Source organism: Trachurus trachurus, assembly GCF_905171665.1.
Source record: "Trachurus trachurus genome assembly, chromosome: 4".
NCBI lineage: Eukaryota > Metazoa > Chordata > Actinopteri > Carangiformes > Carangidae > Trachurus > Trachurus trachurus.
In genome coordinates, this window is record NC_139898.1 from 18,130,133 (window position 1) to 18,148,539 (window position 18,407).

General features: G+C 40.8%; 1 protein-coding gene across 1 annotated transcript in view; it reads left to right on the plus strand.

Annotated features, from left to right (window-relative positions):
* Positions 1 to 591: 591 nt before the first annotated feature.
* pex5la (peroxisomal biogenesis factor 5-like a) overlaps positions 592 to 18,407 on the plus strand; it is a gene marked incomplete at both ends in the record, with an annotated part of 89,508 nt that continues 71,692 nt past the window's right edge. Inside the window, one exon of the mRNA XM_083969523.1 lies at positions 592 to 612. Coding sequence (XP_083825649.1) covers positions 592 to 612 — 21 coding nt within the window. The remainder of the gene's footprint in view (positions 613 to 18,407) is intronic.

Genomic DNA, 18,407 nt, shown 5'->3' on the forward strand with positions numbered 1-18,407 from the left:
GCTGGGTTAGAGCGAGTAGTTGGCAAACAGGGAAGAGGAACGCATTATAAGAGGAGAATGAAGCCGGAGGAGCGTCAAAACATTTCAACCACAGCCGAGAGAGGCGCAGAGAAAGCGGGAGACACAGAGAGGGAGAGACCGGGCAGCGCGTCCAGGATGAAGACTTAAAACGCGGAGATTTTTTTTTCCCCCCCTCTCTCCCTCCCTACAAGAACAGCGAGAGAGTGTCGATAAACCGTAACTCGTACTTGTTAAAAAAAAAACAAAAAAAAAAAACAGCGTCAGCAGCAGCACACTGTGAGGGATCGGCTCAAAGTGCTGTCCGACGTCGCGTTCGTCCTGCGCCCGGCGCGCCTCGGTGTCACTCCGCGCAGAGAAATCCTGGATGAGCGCAAAGTGTCAGCTTCAGCACCTGAGGAGAGGACAGCTCCGCTCTGTCTGCTCCTCCGGACCTCCCGACCCACCACACAAACTCTGCTGCAGCTTCTCTCCACACCGACCCTTCCAGTCTGACTCTCTCTGCCCCTGCAAGTCTGGAAGAAGTCTACAGATCCGCTGACGGAGAGATCCGCGACTGACTCTGTGCTCAATATGTACCAGGGGCATTTACAGGTAAGACAGCAGCCTCTCCTCTCTGTTCATCCACCATCAGAACCAACTGTGTTAGTTGTTATGGAACAAATAAGCCGCAGTTCTACATGCAGCCTTCATGTCAAAGGCATTTTTTGTACAAGAGGTGTGAGGTAATCACGGTTATAGCAAGTAGAGATTTTAGAGGGTGCGATAACAACCTGTCACCTGGCAGGTCCATGCATGGTGTTTTCAGTGTGTTCATCTCCACCTGTCACCTGACTGAGGGACGCCTGCTGAGATCAATTATAGCTGAGAGGAGTCCAGGCTAAAACTGCTTAGATTAGTATGAAGGCATGAGCAAAGATTCATGAATGCACATGTACTATTTAGTCAGCTGCAGTCTGCATTATTTCTTATATTCATTGAGAAAACCGAGAGAGAGCGCGCGCAACTGTAGCGCGCCCCACTGCACGTGCAGGTACATGCCAAATGTAAACAGGAGGCGAAGCCTATGGGGCTTCAGCACTGGAACAAACTCAGGTCAGTTTCTTAACATGCATGCTTCTGCACATGTGACGTCACGCAAATTGACGTCAATTTTTATTACATCAAACTTAACGGTACACTTTTGTGTTACATCACCAGTGGAGGCTGAAACTCAGCTGAGACGCCAAAAACTGGGATATATATAAAAACAAAGGCACAAAATGTTTCAAAGACGACACAAAAGCTGGATGATAACGAGCTTCACTCTGCCTCCTGTAGGAAGCACAGGGCTGCTGGAGGCTATTCAACACACTGGCATCTGAGCACTACAAGCTCATGCAGAGCAAAGGCAATAATCCTTCCTAATGATAAACTATTTTAGATGGTGTGAATTGAAAGCAATACCGGTTGGTTGACAGAGATACCTCAGAACCCAGACAGCCCATTATGTAATACCAGACCACTCCTGAGTCAGAACTGGGGAGCCTTAAAGACCAAAATTTAATATTTCATGATATATTACTCAAGCAGCAGGATTCATTGAAAATGCATGAAAAAAACAGTCTGCAGTTCTTGTCTGGGTTAGCCCAGTTGTGTTTGTTAAGGGTCAATATTTATTTATTTATGGTATTTTTAAAAAGAAAAAGACATATAACTAAAGATTAACACATGTATATCGTCTTTTTTTTCTCCATGTTTCATCCCATTGATGTTTACCTGACACTTTATACTGTATGTTTCCCATCACATGCATGCAAGTCATTACACTGTGCCTTGTTATCATAACTGAAACAAGATACTGCTCTTTGTCGGCCATTATATGAGGCTAATTTAACAGCAAATGTCCAGTGAATGCAAAGCAGATGCTCTATCTCTGTCGGTAATGGATCTCAGTCTGTGATGCTCGCTTGCAGAACTGATGCGTTTATCTTGATGTTGACAACACTTTCTCCTTGAAGTCGTGTGTGTGTGTGTGTTTGTGTGTGTGTCTGCAGAGATGGGAGACGTAATACACTGCCTCTGTAGAGAATGGGTGGGGTTTGTTGGATCATGACAAGTATAGACGATTATGCAGCATTTACAAAACTTTCTGGCAGTGATTGATTTACATGAAACTCTCTTAAGGTGAAGTAAATGCTAAGAAATATGGCTGTACCATATTTTATAATGATTTTACTGCCTTTTCATTATCCTGTATAGATGAGGTTGCATGTTGGAGAGACTTTATAGGAATGCTGTGAACGCTGTCTTTTCTAATATCTATCATACATTATTATTCAACATACAGCTTAACATGACAGTTAAAATTACATGAATGTTGATTATGCTCTCCCAAGTCTTCATTTTATATGTTTCACTGTCGATGTGGCCACTAAAAGGAGGCTTGGGGTGTAAATCATGCAGAGTTGTGAGTCTCCAAAGGCTGGAATTTTAAATGAAGCTCTACTGTACACACTTGATGTAATATTCTCTGCAGCGTCAGTCAATCAGTCATAATCAGAGCTATCGCATTTCCTTCCCCAATGTATATGCACTTGTAAATCCTTCTTTATTACAAAATTGTCAGTCACAAAGATTTGTCAGCTTATGGGGAACTCAGCTCAGGAAGCAGTTGGAACAAGATAAGGATGTCATGTTGGTTCCTTTATTTTTTCCTCATAGTCTTCCTTGTTTGTTGACTTTCTTATTTATCCATGATCTGAAGCATTTTTAGGTGGAAGTGTGAGGCATTTCCCTCGACACACGAATGCGCTTTGCATAATTGTGCTGTGCATATGCACTCTATGATACAATAATGGGTGGATCAAATATCTTGGCATGAGCTGCCTTTCATGAGAGACGCCAATTCTTGTTCTCATGGCTGGCCCAGAGTCGATTGGGCTCTGCATGTGTAATGGGAAGAGCTTAGCATGACCACAGCTGATTGGCAAAATATAATGCTGGACTCACGTCTTCAGTTTCTCCTGTAATGTTTTTTTGTGTGTCTTAAATGTATTAAATCAAGGTGATGGCAGGTGCTGTGCACAAAACAAAGTGCGCGTTGATCCATTTTTGCCAGCTGAAGATCACTTCACTGTATCGGGTGTAGGGAAAGATTGATGTGGTTAAAGAAAAAGCGATTCAGAGGTGCGGGTGTCAGCCTCATTGCTCTTCCTGCAAAGGTGCAACTGAAGATGTTGCCGGGCGAGCTGACTCAGCACAGCTGCTCATCTTTATTGAAGGAAAAGCTACAAGAGATATTGTTGCAGTCAGTCAGTATGTTTATGCTTTGATGTACTACATATAAAAAAAGGGCCTTGAGATTGTCTCCATCCATATCCCTTTAGGTGACAAGTTCTTCATGTCATTTTGACATTATAGATTGTGGTTTATTGTTGAAGTGGTTTCCCTACTTTGATATTCATGTTTACATTGAACCTAATTATGGGAGGGCTTGGACTGTGAGTATAAAAGACATCCTGGCTTAATGGAATTGATGCTTCAAGGCCTTTGGATATTTGCTCTGTTAAGCACAACACGATTACATAATTTGATTACCATATTCCAAGTCCCCCCCGGGAAAGATCTTGGATGGATGCTATCGTTGATCAGAAGTAGATCACGTCTCTTAAGATCTCAGTCGTTCGTAGCATCTTTTTTATTAAGCTTCTGCTTTGTTCAGACAGTTTGGTTTGTTGGGCCAAAGATTATTTGTTTTGAGGTTATCATTGAACACTCTGCCAGAGTAAATAGGCCACAGATACGAATATGAGAATCGCTGAGTTGTTCAGAATCACTTTTCTCCGTTTGCATTTTTGGTTTCCTCTGCTGTATAAATGATGTGGGCAACCTGAATTATTTTGTAATTTGTATGTTTTCTAGCCAAAAAAACATTTTCTCTTAAGGGGCACGACAGACTAACCAGACTTCACAGAGAGGCTCGATACTGACACATTAAAATGCAATTAATGAGCACAATCAGATGTGTTTTATGATTTTTTTTTTTATGAAGTCCTAATGATTTTAAAATATTCCAATCAATGCTAAAAGCAAATGTAACTAGTGCTTCATGGAGCAAAACCTCTTGGAGAGATGTTACAGAGAATCCACCGACAGACACGGGTGCAAACAGAGCACAGCGATCAATCAAACCAATCAGTTGACACAGAGGGGTGACGGGGCATCACAGCACCAGCCGACATTTATGCAAGCATGCACATCACAACACAACACACGCATTCATTAATCAAAGCTGCACACTCACTTGTGGATGTGTAAGTCGTTTTTTTTTTTCTTTCAACAACTGCTCTCCAAGGATTTCACCACAACTTGTCCCACAACCGAGGTGGTCAGCTACAGGCATGACAAACTTGTCCCATAGCTTTTTTTTTTTTTTTTCTTTGCCTCCACATAGACTGTTTTAAAGTCTCCTTGATTCAATGAACCATGGTCTTGAATAAGAGAGTTTTAATAGGTCTGACTATTTCAGGAGCCTGGATAATGAGTGAAATCAGGTGGTATCCGGCTGGAACGAAAAGCTCCACAGACAGTGCTGTCCTGGTTGGCTAGTTAAGACCGTACAGAGGCCCTGAGCAGCTTGTGGAGCTCGTAAAGCGGACTAGGGGGAGACTAAGAGGTATTCAAGCATGCATCAGCAGCAGTTGTCCTGTAAGCTGATTGAGGAGACAGAGGTTGTTGTTCTTGCCTGCAGAGCATAGGAATTTGGTCATTTTGCCTGAACCCCCACCCATTCACCCTACAAAAGGTAATTAAGAATGAGAAACTGTGAACGTGAGGGGGCAGGTGAGGGTGTGAATGACGTGAGAAGAATCGCAATACATGTCCCAACGAGCCAAAAATCCGCCTTTTTCCTCATTTTATTCATCTACTTGGGCCTCTGCCACACATTGTGCTACAGTTTATTATAGTCTGACATAGTGTTTAACAGTAGGAGTCAGTGTTTACAGGTATGTCGCCCAGTGTCATTCAGTATGACAATCTAATCTGTGGTTAAAATCCTGATTTAATACTGATGAAATCCAAAACTGTGATGGGATTGAAATGTGAGATTGAGTGGTTAGGGTTAGGGTTAGGTTAGTTATTGACAATGAGATTCCTGAGTATTCATGTTCTTCACAAAACAGCTGATCTGTCAGTAAGCAATAAAGACCTGTTTACATCTTCAAATAAGCGTTTACAAAGATGTATAAACCTTAGGGGAAGCATTAATCATAAAAACCTAAATCAGTTTTACCACAAATTCCAAATTATGATGTTCAGTCTTTACTGTGTATTTGGTAGCATGGCTTTTGTCCTAATTAGTCATGAGTACACAATTTAAGACAAACGCCTAAAATAAAGAAAATAAATTTCCTATGGATAACCTCACACTGGTTGTGTCTGAGCACTATGCACTGCCAAAGGTTACCACAATTCACTGGAGAGGGAAGATCATTTTCCATACTTGACAGAACAACTCTGTTCTGTTATTGATTATCATGGTTTGGGTCGGATCATAGATCTTCTCTCACGTGCATTCATCAATTTGATTCACGAACACACAGAAAGAAGATCTCATAAACAATGAATATACACTTTCTAACACCAGTTTTTGTCAATCCATATGATTAGAGGGAAATTGCGGATCATTGTCTCAAATGTCACATCAATAATCATTTTAATAGTAATTGATATTATTATTGATATTACACTAAATTGTAAAACTGCTGGTATTTGAGGGAAAAACAGCCGTTCACACCTCTGGCACCACGCTGCTGTTTGTAGTGCTAATGAAATTAAGCATGAATTGGAGAACAATTATTCAAACACTGTCAAATGCACTTTTGATACACTGGCAAACCAATGTCTCTACATACAGTTGTATCAAAATTAACCACATTTTAAAAATATAAGAATTTAATTGTTTCACACTAAACGATAAATCACTGGTCTGTGAAGGAGAGAATGTCACACTCACCTTCCCTAAGCCAGACTTGCTTCGCTTATTTTATGTTCAAGAAAGCTGCAATTTTGAATTTTGACAAACGAGGCGACACTGGATAAGCACTGCCGACACCACAGCAGAGAAGTGGTTCACAAGCTCCACACGATATTATGGGCCTCCGATCAAATGCCATGGGAACGCCTTGGCCTAACCCACCGACTCGCACACACCAAATGTCAACACAGTGTAGCAGGCTCTGTCAAACAAGAGGCCAGAATCTGAGAAGGGATATAATCAATGTGAAGCACCCAAATTCACAGCTTCACAGCTCTACATCTTCCTCTCAGTTGGTAGATTTCCTCTGGGTGTTTTTTCTGCTCCAAGTCTGTTAACACGGCAGCCCTCCCAGTCCCACATGGAGAGTCCCCTGAGCTACTGTACAAAGCCACATTTTTTTTCTCCCACAAAAGTAGGACAAGCCTCAGCATCTTTGTTACAGGGAGCAGAGGGCTTCGCAGGAGAATGGGTAGCCCATCCATCTCTTTTGCCCAACCCATTCATAACAGTCATTCTCCAACTGGGAATTAATTTGCTCCAGAAAGCAGGCGTCTCAGCGGTGGAGGGGAGAGAGCATGTGTTGGGTCCTCCGGGGAGATATGAGCTATCATGGGCGAGTGCTGTTGATAAACAAATATGCACTTCACCGTGGCAGATGTGAGCAGGATTTACACCCAGATATGTAAAGGCATTGCCCGGTTTTGAGTTAGTACTGCCACCCTCTGTAAACTGAATATTCAATTGATTGTTCTCTCTACATCGGAAATTTGTGTTAATATTACAAAAAGAAAATCAATGTTTCATCTTGAGACCTACTTGTATTTTACCTGCCAAGATTAGGTCTGCAAATTTGGCTTCTGTTTTTATATCTGATCTTGAAAGTTTTCTCTTTATGAAAGCTTTTTTTCTGCTTGACTTTTGATTTTAATTTTGCTTTATTTTTTTTTATCCTTAATGTTTTTTGGTTTTATCTTTTTGTAAAGCCATTCATGAGCTTGTTAAGAAAAGTGCTATTGAATAAAGATGTATATTATTATTATTATTATTATTTTGCTACTCCTATTAGAAATTATTTTGATCACCTGATGATTTTGTCTATAACGTGTCAGAAAAAAAAACCCACATCATTTTTTAGACCCAAAGGTGAAGTCTTTAAAAGTTTTATTTCAAGACAGTCAAAACCCCATTACATTTATAAAAAAACGTATATTTAAGTTTCTTAAAGGTAAATAATATGAGGTGGTTGACATTTATGTATTAATGAAATGTCTTGACTTTTGCATGGACTGCCAAGACATTGTGACCAACCAGTCAAGTTTCTTTTAGGATGGATTAATCACTTCGTTGACCCCTTTACTTTTTCCCTCGTGGCAAAAGAATCAGGTCAAAACTTCAGTCATATTGTCAGATCCCTGTATTCCCAATGGCCTCAGCTGTACTTGGTACAGTATAAACAACAACTTGCTCAACAACAGACAACAAACAACAAACATCTGCATGTTAAAGCATAGTATAGCATTTGCTAATACAACTTCATCTACATCTGCGGTGCATGGAGAAAATAAAGTATTAAAAGTATTAAAAACATACACCCAGCTCATCTTTGTGTGGATGCCGCAGTTTTAAATGTTCTTTGCTTAACAGCCACTTAACTTATATGTTTATTATAAATGTTATGACCATGGAGAGAACAACAAACCCATGAGCACTGGTCTGATAATATGGCTGTTTATTCTGCAAATATTGCAGTTTTGACCTCATCAAGCATCAGTAAGCTGATGTTAGCATTTTGCTCCAAGTGCCACTGCGCCTATATACTGTAGCCTCACAAAGATGCAGACTTGTTATTTTTTCAAGTTACAAACTTATCGATTCATCAACAAAGCGTTAAATTGAATCATATTCGCCAAAAGGTTTAGGCCTTTTTCCCGGAGCCTGACCATTCTGGTTTTCGGGACACAACTCTGTATTAATTTTGTAAAGCTCATACACAGCGAACGCAGTGAAAACTGAAATAAGAACAGATATGGGAGGGTACATACACTCATTAGAAGTGAAGTGTATCCAAAGGCTGTAAAACACTGCTCTCATCTTCATCATGTCTCAGTCTCATCGCTGTTTTTTTTGCTGAGAGAATCTGTTTTCACGCCCCGAGCAAGAGATACTCATTTTGATTTGCAGACTCCTGACATCCTGCCTCTGGATTTGAACCTACAGCAGCATCTCTATCTTCACCCTCACCCCACCAACACAATAGCTCTTCTTCCGTGAGCCAGTGATCTTGTCAGATAATTGCAGGAGTACGCTCTGCAAAAACCAAGGTCTGCATATTATCACAGCAATTAGTGTGTTGTACCCACAAATACCAATTACATACCTCTCATGACACCACTAATGACAATTTCAACACTCTCCATCACAGCCCTGTACTTACAACTGAGCACGACCTGGCACTTTATAGCAAAGACAGAAAAGCTGTTTGCGAGGAAGTCAAAATAATGAAACGTACAGGAAAGCTGCCCTAATTAGCTTTAAATTCATTTCAAGGGCTTTTTGCCACATGAACCAATAATTTGTCTCTGCAACGCTCATTTGTGTGAGGGAGGGCTGGAGTGGAAATAGGAATCTTTGATGTTATTTGTGCACGCCGAGCAAAGGATGGAGTGTGGAGGATAATGACAGCATGACTGAAGAAATGTGGCAATTTGATACTTTTTGCGAAAACAGACCCAGAACTACAATTACCCCTCATGGTTGTACGGCTCTGCTAATCAGTTGAGATGAAGTAATTATGATCACAATATCCCCCTCCTGAGTTACAAATCTGACTAATACAGTAGTCAGAGATGTTTTTGCAGAACATTATGATGCCACAGTGAAGTTTTGTGCATTTAAATATAAAATGTCATCAATTCAGTATTCAATTTATCCTATTAGACATTAGTGTTCAATTGTTTCAAGTGTAGAAATTGTTGTGGTGGGCCTCAGTGACCTTAATATTTGACTTTCGAGTCCATTGTGTAGGCTACTCCAAGTGAACATTTGTAACAGATTTTTGTAACAATTGTTGTTAAGATATCACGTTCACGAGGACAGAGGAGACAACAGCATCACACCTCTGTCATTGGCTCTGAGGCATAAAAATAGTGACTATGAAATTAGTTTAGTGTTTTGTGGTAGATGCATTTACAGCTGTTCTTCCTCGAAGTGCTCCTCTACGTGAAGACAGGAAAAGCAAGAAGAAAGGTGAAATTATACCATTTTCCTGCAGTTGTCTAGTATGTGAATCTCATATACAGCCTCTGAGTAGTTGAGGGTCTCTGCTGTATAACTTTCTATAGGATTTTCTGTCTGGTGGAAGCAGGTGAGCAGGAATTTGCCTTTCATTTCTATAAATACCTATGAGATGTGCAGTTAATGAATTCCTTGGCAGAAGTGGAGAGGCCGGGCTGCAGAGCGGAGCTCAGAGGGATGCTGGGTATGCAGATGGGATGTATACAGAGTTCAAGGGTAGACCAGCTGAGAGGTCTAAAGGCAGGGGGGTTTCGTTAGCAGAGCAGGTCCGACTCCCTGCCTCCGGCAGTCCCACAGGCAGCAATCTGACAGCACGCACATCTCACTTTGTGCTTCTCTGTGGAGGTACAAAACCTCCAATATGTGCCTGTTTTTTTCTAAATGCACACACAAAGTACCTGCATGCCATAGTGTGCTGTGTGCATCTGTATGCCCACGAGCATGCAGGCGTGTTCGCACAAGTGCAGATAATAAGGCGAGGCATGGACATGTGATTCATATATCTCCACATGACAGCGGCTGCAGCAACGTGCCAGGAAGAGGTCGGAGGTCCTGCTCCTCTGGCTTCTCTACACATGCAGGGGACACTGCTTGGCAGCCAACTGAGCAATGATACTGTACATACATGTTCATAGGATGACGCACAACATCACAATCACATCCCAATCTAAAACACCTACATGCTCCATAGGGACAGAAAAACATTAAGTATGCGTCTTGTGTATGACTTTTATAGTTGTCTCTGAATTGATTTATAGGTTTACTAATGGGTTTGGAACATGTTCAAGCGCTAAAGTAATTATTTATGTCATATATGTTGCATTACTTAGAAATATTATAAAATACAATGGAAAATCTACCAGGATTGAGTCATCAGAGCTGGTTGTAAACTACTTATTATTTAATTTAGGTAAGAATTATTCAAGAGGTCTGATTGAGATCAAGAGTTACTGTAGAGAGCTGAAAACAAGTTGCATTACGACATGGACCAAATATGCCTGGCTGACATTAGCTGATTGCAAATAGAGTTTATCGTCTAAATACAGAATAGTCAATGATATCTCTACCAGAGAGCACTCAGATATTTATTTTTTTAACTCCCTTATACTTTTTTCCCTCAAACTTAGTTGGTCATTGTAGTCAAAAGGTTTTCCAACCATTCTCCCCTATGATCAACTATGTTGCTGACACTTACATTAAGTGAGTTAAGAGCAGACAATTTTCAGATTTTCCAATATTTGTTTTAAAATATATGATTTTATTGTCCACTGTAAAAATGACCTCAGATAATTAGACCCACATACCAGCTCCAGAGTTTTAGGATCCAGACTCTTCCCAACATGACTGACAAGTGATCTGAGTGCGAGTCAACCTGATGTGGATGTTAGAATGACTTTTATAATGACTTTTACAATGACAGAAATATCTACCTTTACTGGCAGAGAACCATTTGTCACTATTTGAATAAACAGGCAATTAGCTGCAGCACTGTGAGGATGAGAGTTTCACACCCATGTGGAGAGAAAGTGAGGGTGAGAGAAGCAGAGAACAATGTATTTCCAGTGGGAAATAATACCTTTCTGTATAAAAACACATATTTCAGAGCAAGACAGAGTGTGTATGTTGAGGATGCTAAGAGAGCTGAGAGAGCAATGTAGACATAAAGGCAAAACAAAGGATTGTCTCACTTCATGCCCCCGTTTAAAAGGGTACAATTCATTTCTGCAACCATCGTGTCTTGTGGCAAGACAAACGTGGCTCCATTGTATCCTCCAATTCACTCCTCTCTCAGAGTAATCCATCGCTGACAGAGGCAATGAGTGTGTTTCTGTGTGTCTGCGACAGTGTCTGTATCCAAGGAAACAGGCCTGAGTGTCCGTTAGGAGCTTGTTGACTATGGGAATGTCTACTTCAAGTCATATAGATATGTTTGATTGAGATATGATTCAGATTGAGATTGATATGATTCAGTTTCCTGAAGAAGTAATGAAGAGTTGTTGAGTTAGATTAGTGAGGTTTGATATATACTGAAACACATCCTGTGGTGCAACATTAGTGCAAATGAAGCAGTATAGCACAGTAGCAAGGACTTTATATAATATCAATCATTTAATGCAAGTTAGTTACACAATCTATATATTTACATAATCTATAGCAATCTAGCGCAATGCCACAGAATATTACTGCCTACATAGGTAAAGATGAGTTAGTGAATTCCTGCAACACCTAATCAGATAAAAACCAACAGGAGAATCTTTTTAGATCAACTACCAGACGTTAGGAGTAAATGGGGTATAAATGTGTGCCAACTACAAAAGCAAGTATCCTGCAGTGAGGTTTCATCTCATTTGTGCCATGAACTATATTTTTTTCAATCATCAAATACGCATTTGTACATGACGACATTAAGAACTCAGGAATAGTTTTTCACCTGTGGTGGCAATTTCAGTCCTCCCCTGATAACAAAATGTGCTGAGGTGTAGAGCTCTACCTACATTTTAGAGGGTATTTCCCAAATCTACTGCACACAATACCCCCCCAAGAGATTTTGTCCTGTGACACTTGTCCTCTGTTCTTGGACACTAAAAGTCTACTGGCTTTGTTTGAAGGTGCAGATAATTTAATGTAGCTCTAACTTGTTACTTTTTTCATTTTTCCCCCCCATCCACGTCAGAGGTTAGAAAAAAGAAAAATCTTTCTGTACCACTTTTCATCAGACTTCTACAATCAGTCAACAATCCTTGACTCTCGGAATGAGAAGCAGATGTCTAAGTACCAAAATGCCCCATTAAGAGTTTAATGTTTCCAAAAGTGTGCGTGCGTGTGCGTGTGTGTGTGTGTGCGTGGATCCAGCATTTACAGAGTGTTTAATCCTATTAACTTTCACATTCAAAATTGCCTGCATCATCTGGTAGACCCCAGTGCCACACACACACACACAGACGCACACACACTAACACACGATCTATGGCACTGAGATATTCTTTTGTTGCTTCATTTTTCAGTTCAGTCCATGGTGACATTAAAGCAGGAGGATGGAACATCCACAAAGTTTCATTGAAGATTTTGAGCAGTGACACAAGTTAACCAAATAACTACTTTCTCAACATGTTTTGGATATGAGAGCGTCACATAAATGCTGCAGATTCGTCGGCTGCTCATCCATAACACAAATCTCCCATTCCACCACGTCCCAAAAGACCCAGTTTGACATAGCAAGTTATGTAGCCTGGGTAAACTCTGGTCATTAACAGATGGACATAGTCCAGACTGTGGCATTTTAATGATGCTCAGCTGGTATTTAGGGGCCCAACTTGTGCCAAGAAAATACCCCACTAACCACCCACCCACCCGCCATTACACTACCGCCACCACCAACCAGTCTGATAGATATACAGTAGTTGTGATCCCAGCAGATCAGGAGTTTCTGAAACACTCGTTGTCGTCTGGCTCCAACAACCTTGAAAGCCACATAAATCACCTTTTTTCCCCTTTGTCATGCTCAGTTTTGGACGTGTCTTGACCATAAGGTGTGATTGGGCTCATATGTTACAGACTTAAATATTTATTTGAATAACAAATCTGATGAAGAATTTAGATGCTGAAGTGCTTCTTAAACAACAGCACGTTTGCTCCTGGAAAGAAGCTGCCTGCTGCTTCACAATTCAAAAATAAAAAAAATAAAATAAAACGCATGTACACCATGGACTGCACTGTCTACGTGGAAACCTCTGAATGGATGGATGCATGGATGGAAATACCCTCCCAGGAAAGATAATGAATTCTAATCCATTTATATTTACACACTTCTATTTTTGGTCAGCTGAGAGCTCAAAGTGTGATTCATCTCTGTGGATGATCACATCTGACTATCATCAAATAATGTGACAACATTAAAATACTGTATCACTCTGTTTATTTGTGAGATATCTTTTTATGGACTTTATTGCAAAGAAGCAGAGCAACAGTCACTCAGCAAAGTTCATTCAGAGTTCAGACCTTACTAAAATGATTTATCTTGTTCCGGCTTACAAAGACAAGTGAGCTCTTCAGATGAGGACTGCACGTCTGGCAGCCAGCTCGACACTGTTGTTTTATTTTCTGCTCAACAAAAGAGAAATCTGTACAGTCCGATGTAAAGGTCATAGAAAAGACTTGGGCTTAATCAGGTGCATTTAAGCATTAAAACAGGGCTCTACTTGAAAAATACAAAATGACTGCTCTAAATCGACTGTGGAGTTACTCCAAAGTGGTGTTTAACCTCCAGCAATGCATCTCGCAGGGGATCATTATTAAAAAATTTCATCCACCACCACATTTAAAACCTCACAGAGTAAGAACAATGGCCATATTATCCTGTTATAATGCAGCTGAAAAAATGAGAACTGCTTCATATAAAGAAAGGATCTAGCTGTCTCCCATCACATCATGGTCATCTACACTCATCTTGAGACATTTCCAACCTTGAGCGAAAACCTCAAGAACGCGTAACCTTTCTACTTTCAACATTTCTCTACCTGCTCCTCTCCCTCACCTCGTCCAACCTCAAGAATGCTATCACGTCAATTAAAGCTTATCCTGCAGCCATCATATACCCCAGGGTAGTTAAGACAGGCTGCCACAGAAAAGGTCAGTCACAGCTTTAACAATGGTGCACGGAGAGATAAAGACAGAGAGAAGAAAGGGTTGAAGAAGATGAGCTGCTGCTGTTGTTGACGGGGAGGAACTGACACAAAACAACAGCAGGTCAAGTTAGTTTCAGCTTTAAAAAAAAACTTATCACAAAGAATATTTCCACCTGGTTTTGTTGATACTTTAATTTTCAAACTGGTTTAAGTGCTGTAGACGACAGATGATGACTTTGATTTGAGTAAGTCCAGAAGATTTGTTTAAGGCTTCATTGATTTACCATGAACCCTTAAGTTGACATCAAAAATTTGGCATTTAGCTTGAAAACTGTTGAGTGTGGTCGCAAGTTAACACTGTCTGAAAACAAAATACAGCAAAAGTTCACTTTAGGATGCGCAGGTTGTGGTGGACGGATAGATGAACAAAAAAATACAACTTGATGATCAATATTGTTTCCTATAAGTACAACTGTACAAATTGTGACATTGTACCTACAGGTTGTAGAGACAAGTGACCTAAAAGGTCTTCAAGGCTGGTAAAGTTAATGATGGGAGGGGGGGGGGGGGGGGGGGGGGGGGGAGTAAGGGGATCAATCTGAGTTTACATGTATATTAATCCTCATTCATCCAATAGGCTACAGTATTTCTCAAGGTGCATCACCAAAAGTCAAACATGTCAAAGAGTAGAATATGGCTCGAGGATACATCGCTACATGGATTATGAATGATGCCATGTATTATGGTAATCCATCCAACAGCTGAGATATTTGTGGCTGGACTCCAGCAACAGATCGACACTGCCCCTCCGTAAATTAGAGAGGGTAAAAATGATCAGAATTGTTGTTTGACAAATCCATAAATCAACTAGTTGTTTCAACTCTATGTGTAATGATGTATAATAACAATATAATATAGTATTAGTTTCATGTATTTACTCAATCACATCCCTTCTTCATAGCATCTGTAAGTCAAAAGCGGCTTCTTTTTGTTCACATGTGCTGCAGCTTTTGTCTGGAGACATTTCTCAATTATTTTAGGACACCCTGCAGATTTATTAACTCCAATCCATCCTTCTAATAGCAAAATCCATATCAAAATATTATGTCTCACATTCATGACAGACAGCAGGGAATATATATTGCGAATTCTAATTAGAAACTCAGGGGTAACCAGAGAGACATTCATAACATAAACAGCAGCAGGTTCCAGCTCCATCAATCCTGTTAGGGCATTATAATATTTTTACAAATGTAAATCAGTCTGTTGTGCACAACAGAGGAAATGTTTGTGCTTTGAAGAGCAAGATAATGCGTGGTATTTTCGCTGCTCGATTGGCAGCCTCTTTTTATGGCCAACAGCTTTAACTCCAATAACAGACTGTAAGAGAAAAATCATATATTGGAACCATCAGACAGGAAACGGTTGCCTCTTCACAGCGTGTTCATTATTACATTTTGTTCCTCTCTGCATTCATTTGCTGCACAAAGTTTTCAAAAGGCAGCCAGACAGAGCGGAGCGATGGAAACTCTCCAGTCTGGCAGAGGGTAAGAGATGGTAACAAACTAAGCTGCACGATGTGATTACGTGTGCCTAGCAGCCCCTTGTGTAATCAGCACCGCTGCCCACATCTAATCTCGTGTGAAGAGCACCCTCCCCACCCCACCCAGGAACACACACACACATCCTTGTCTTATGATATTTGTGGGAACCTGTCATTGACATAATGCATTCCCTATCGATCTTTACCCTAACATTAAACCTCACAACTAAATACATAGACTTAACCCTGACTCCAAACTAAACTTAATTCTAAACTTAACCCTAAACAGCCATGTTGTGTCCAGCTCTGTTAGGTCCCCACAGAGTTGGCAGACCCCACAAGTACAGTGGGCTCCTAGTTTATTGGACCCTTAAATATAGTGAAAGAATTACACACACACACAAAGAGAAAGAGAAAATGCCCTTTGATGATGAACTCATCAATGTGCTGATTTGCGCTGCAAGTCTGACATTTACATGAGGAAAGATTCAACAGCAGCAATAACAGCTTGAATTTACTCAAGTGACCCAACATGATAAAATAATCACACTAAATTTAATCTCCGCACTGATGACAAAAGCTCTTTACACTGATTGGTCAGCCACGAGATGTTTCCAATCTTTTTATTGTCCAAAACATTTCACAGATGTTTAAGGGTCTAAATCCAGATCGAGCTGTAGTCTCACAACTGTGACTGATAAACTAATGGCATCGATGGCCTCAGTGACGAAAACAAAAACAATAACAAAAAAAAAAAACAATCTGAAAAGATCTGCTTTGGTCTTCACTTTTAAAAATAGGAACCTAAATTGGCAACACACCGAGAGGCTATTGTGAAATCTGAGATCTCTGAATCGATGGTCGGGCACAAGGCCAGCCTCCGCTCCAAACTTGTGGCTGTTGTGCTGAGAAATCCCTGACCTGTGTCCTCAGTAAATCTCTTCCCTAGCCGAAAACATCCCCTTCACTCTGATATCATCCATTCAAGCACCTAATAATTATAGATTACCAAGTGAACCCATGTGTTTGGTAAAAGGACATCTGAATAAGACAAGTGAATATAACAACGCCTCTCCTGCCATGCTCCTCCTCTGTTCTAGCGGCTGAAGCGGAAGGTCCTGGAATAGCAAGTCGATGTTATCGCTCCTTTATGTGGGGCTTTGAAGCAGCTGAATTAGACAGCATGTCAATGCGATGCTTTTGTCAAGAACTCTGTGGGTTTCACTGTACAGGCTTGACGTCCCGGCATACGCTGGCATGGAAGGGCATCTGTTGAAGTGGGACTGTATGCGTGTTTGCCAAAGGGTGGGATTATAATGGATTAGCCTAATTACATGTGATGCTAATGGGTTGCCTTGCGGTGATTGATTGTTTGATGATGAATGAAACCATCACTATCTTGGCCTGCTGGTGTGACTTGCTACTACTTAATTTTAAAGGGAGTAAGCCTCAAAGAAAAAGGCCCTGAGGGAAAGATAAATAAAAGGCCTCCCAAGTGTCCAAAACCTGCTTTATAAACCATCAGGACAACAGCCAATGAAACCCAGTTAGCCAATGTGCAGAGAATTAGAAATAACTGGCAATAAAGTTGCTGTCAGGATCTCACCTTGCACAGCTGTTCTGCACGAATGGCCACCATCTCCCAAAAATCTGTTTTTTAGATGTTCGGCTTAGTGCTAGCAGTCATATCAGGACATCAGTTTTCTGATAAAAGGCTCAGGGGGAAGAAATCCAGCCTGGACTGAGTTTTGCCAAAAAGATAGAAGACGTAATTGCTGGCACTGCTTTTTGATGCCTCCTTCACTTGCAATAGATGGGGCATTAAGCCACGCTGACCCTTGATCAGAGTTTGATTTACTGTCACACGTTTTAAAAGGGATTACTGTTGAGGGTTAGTAAAACATTTAATCTAAAAAGTAAAACACAGAGACTCAACCATGACACAACGCCACTACATTCTGGCCAGTCTTTCGACAAAGATTCACGGCTGCGTATTGCTCGGCATGTTTTTCACTGTCTTCGGATGTTGAGTTAGATAGCATCATGCACCCATTGAGATCAGCGGTAGGAGAACATTTATCTTCTGACGGATTCCCTGTGATTGTGGTGGACGGGTAATGAGCCGCCTGTAGGCGTCTCTCTCTTTCTCTCTTTTTGTCTTTGTCACAGTTTCTCTTTATCACACACTAACACACACACACACACACACACACACACACACAGGTGTACCAAGCCTAATCTGCACACCTCCCCAGTCCCCACCCCCACACACACTTAAGCATCCACACACAGACGAAAGAAAGAGAAACAGTTCTCGCCCATTGTAAAGCATTCTCACAATGGAGAACCATCTATAACAGCTGGCAGTTCCCATTTAAGGCATATTTCTCTCTAAGGGTCATACTTCGGTTTGATAGATTTGTACTATTACAATGTGATGATCACAATAGGGCCATTAGATGGCTGACTGCACCCTTTCTTACAATGAAATGACTTGGCATGCCTTGCAGGTAAAGTGACATTGTGGGGAAAGTCCACAAATTCATTCTGTTCATTGTGTCCACAGAACCAAACTGTAAGTGACAAGCTGCTCCTCATTGTCAAAGCACTGAAATCTTCCACCTCAAAGGAGGATGCAAGGTCGTCCACTTCACTCTGCCGAGCAACTCCCATAGACAAAACTCAATGAACTTGTCCAGTAAATGCTTTTAGAAAAAAATAAGAAACCACAGATGGTAATGCATGATGTGCATGATGGGGCTTAATGGCTCCTCTAGATGCGCCTGTGCATTAAGTTTAAGTTGTTTTCTTCTAATTATAGCTCCTCAAAGTTTCTACATTGATGGACAGGAGCGGTGTTCCCCTCTGAACAAGATGTTTATTATAAATATCCTATATAGAGATT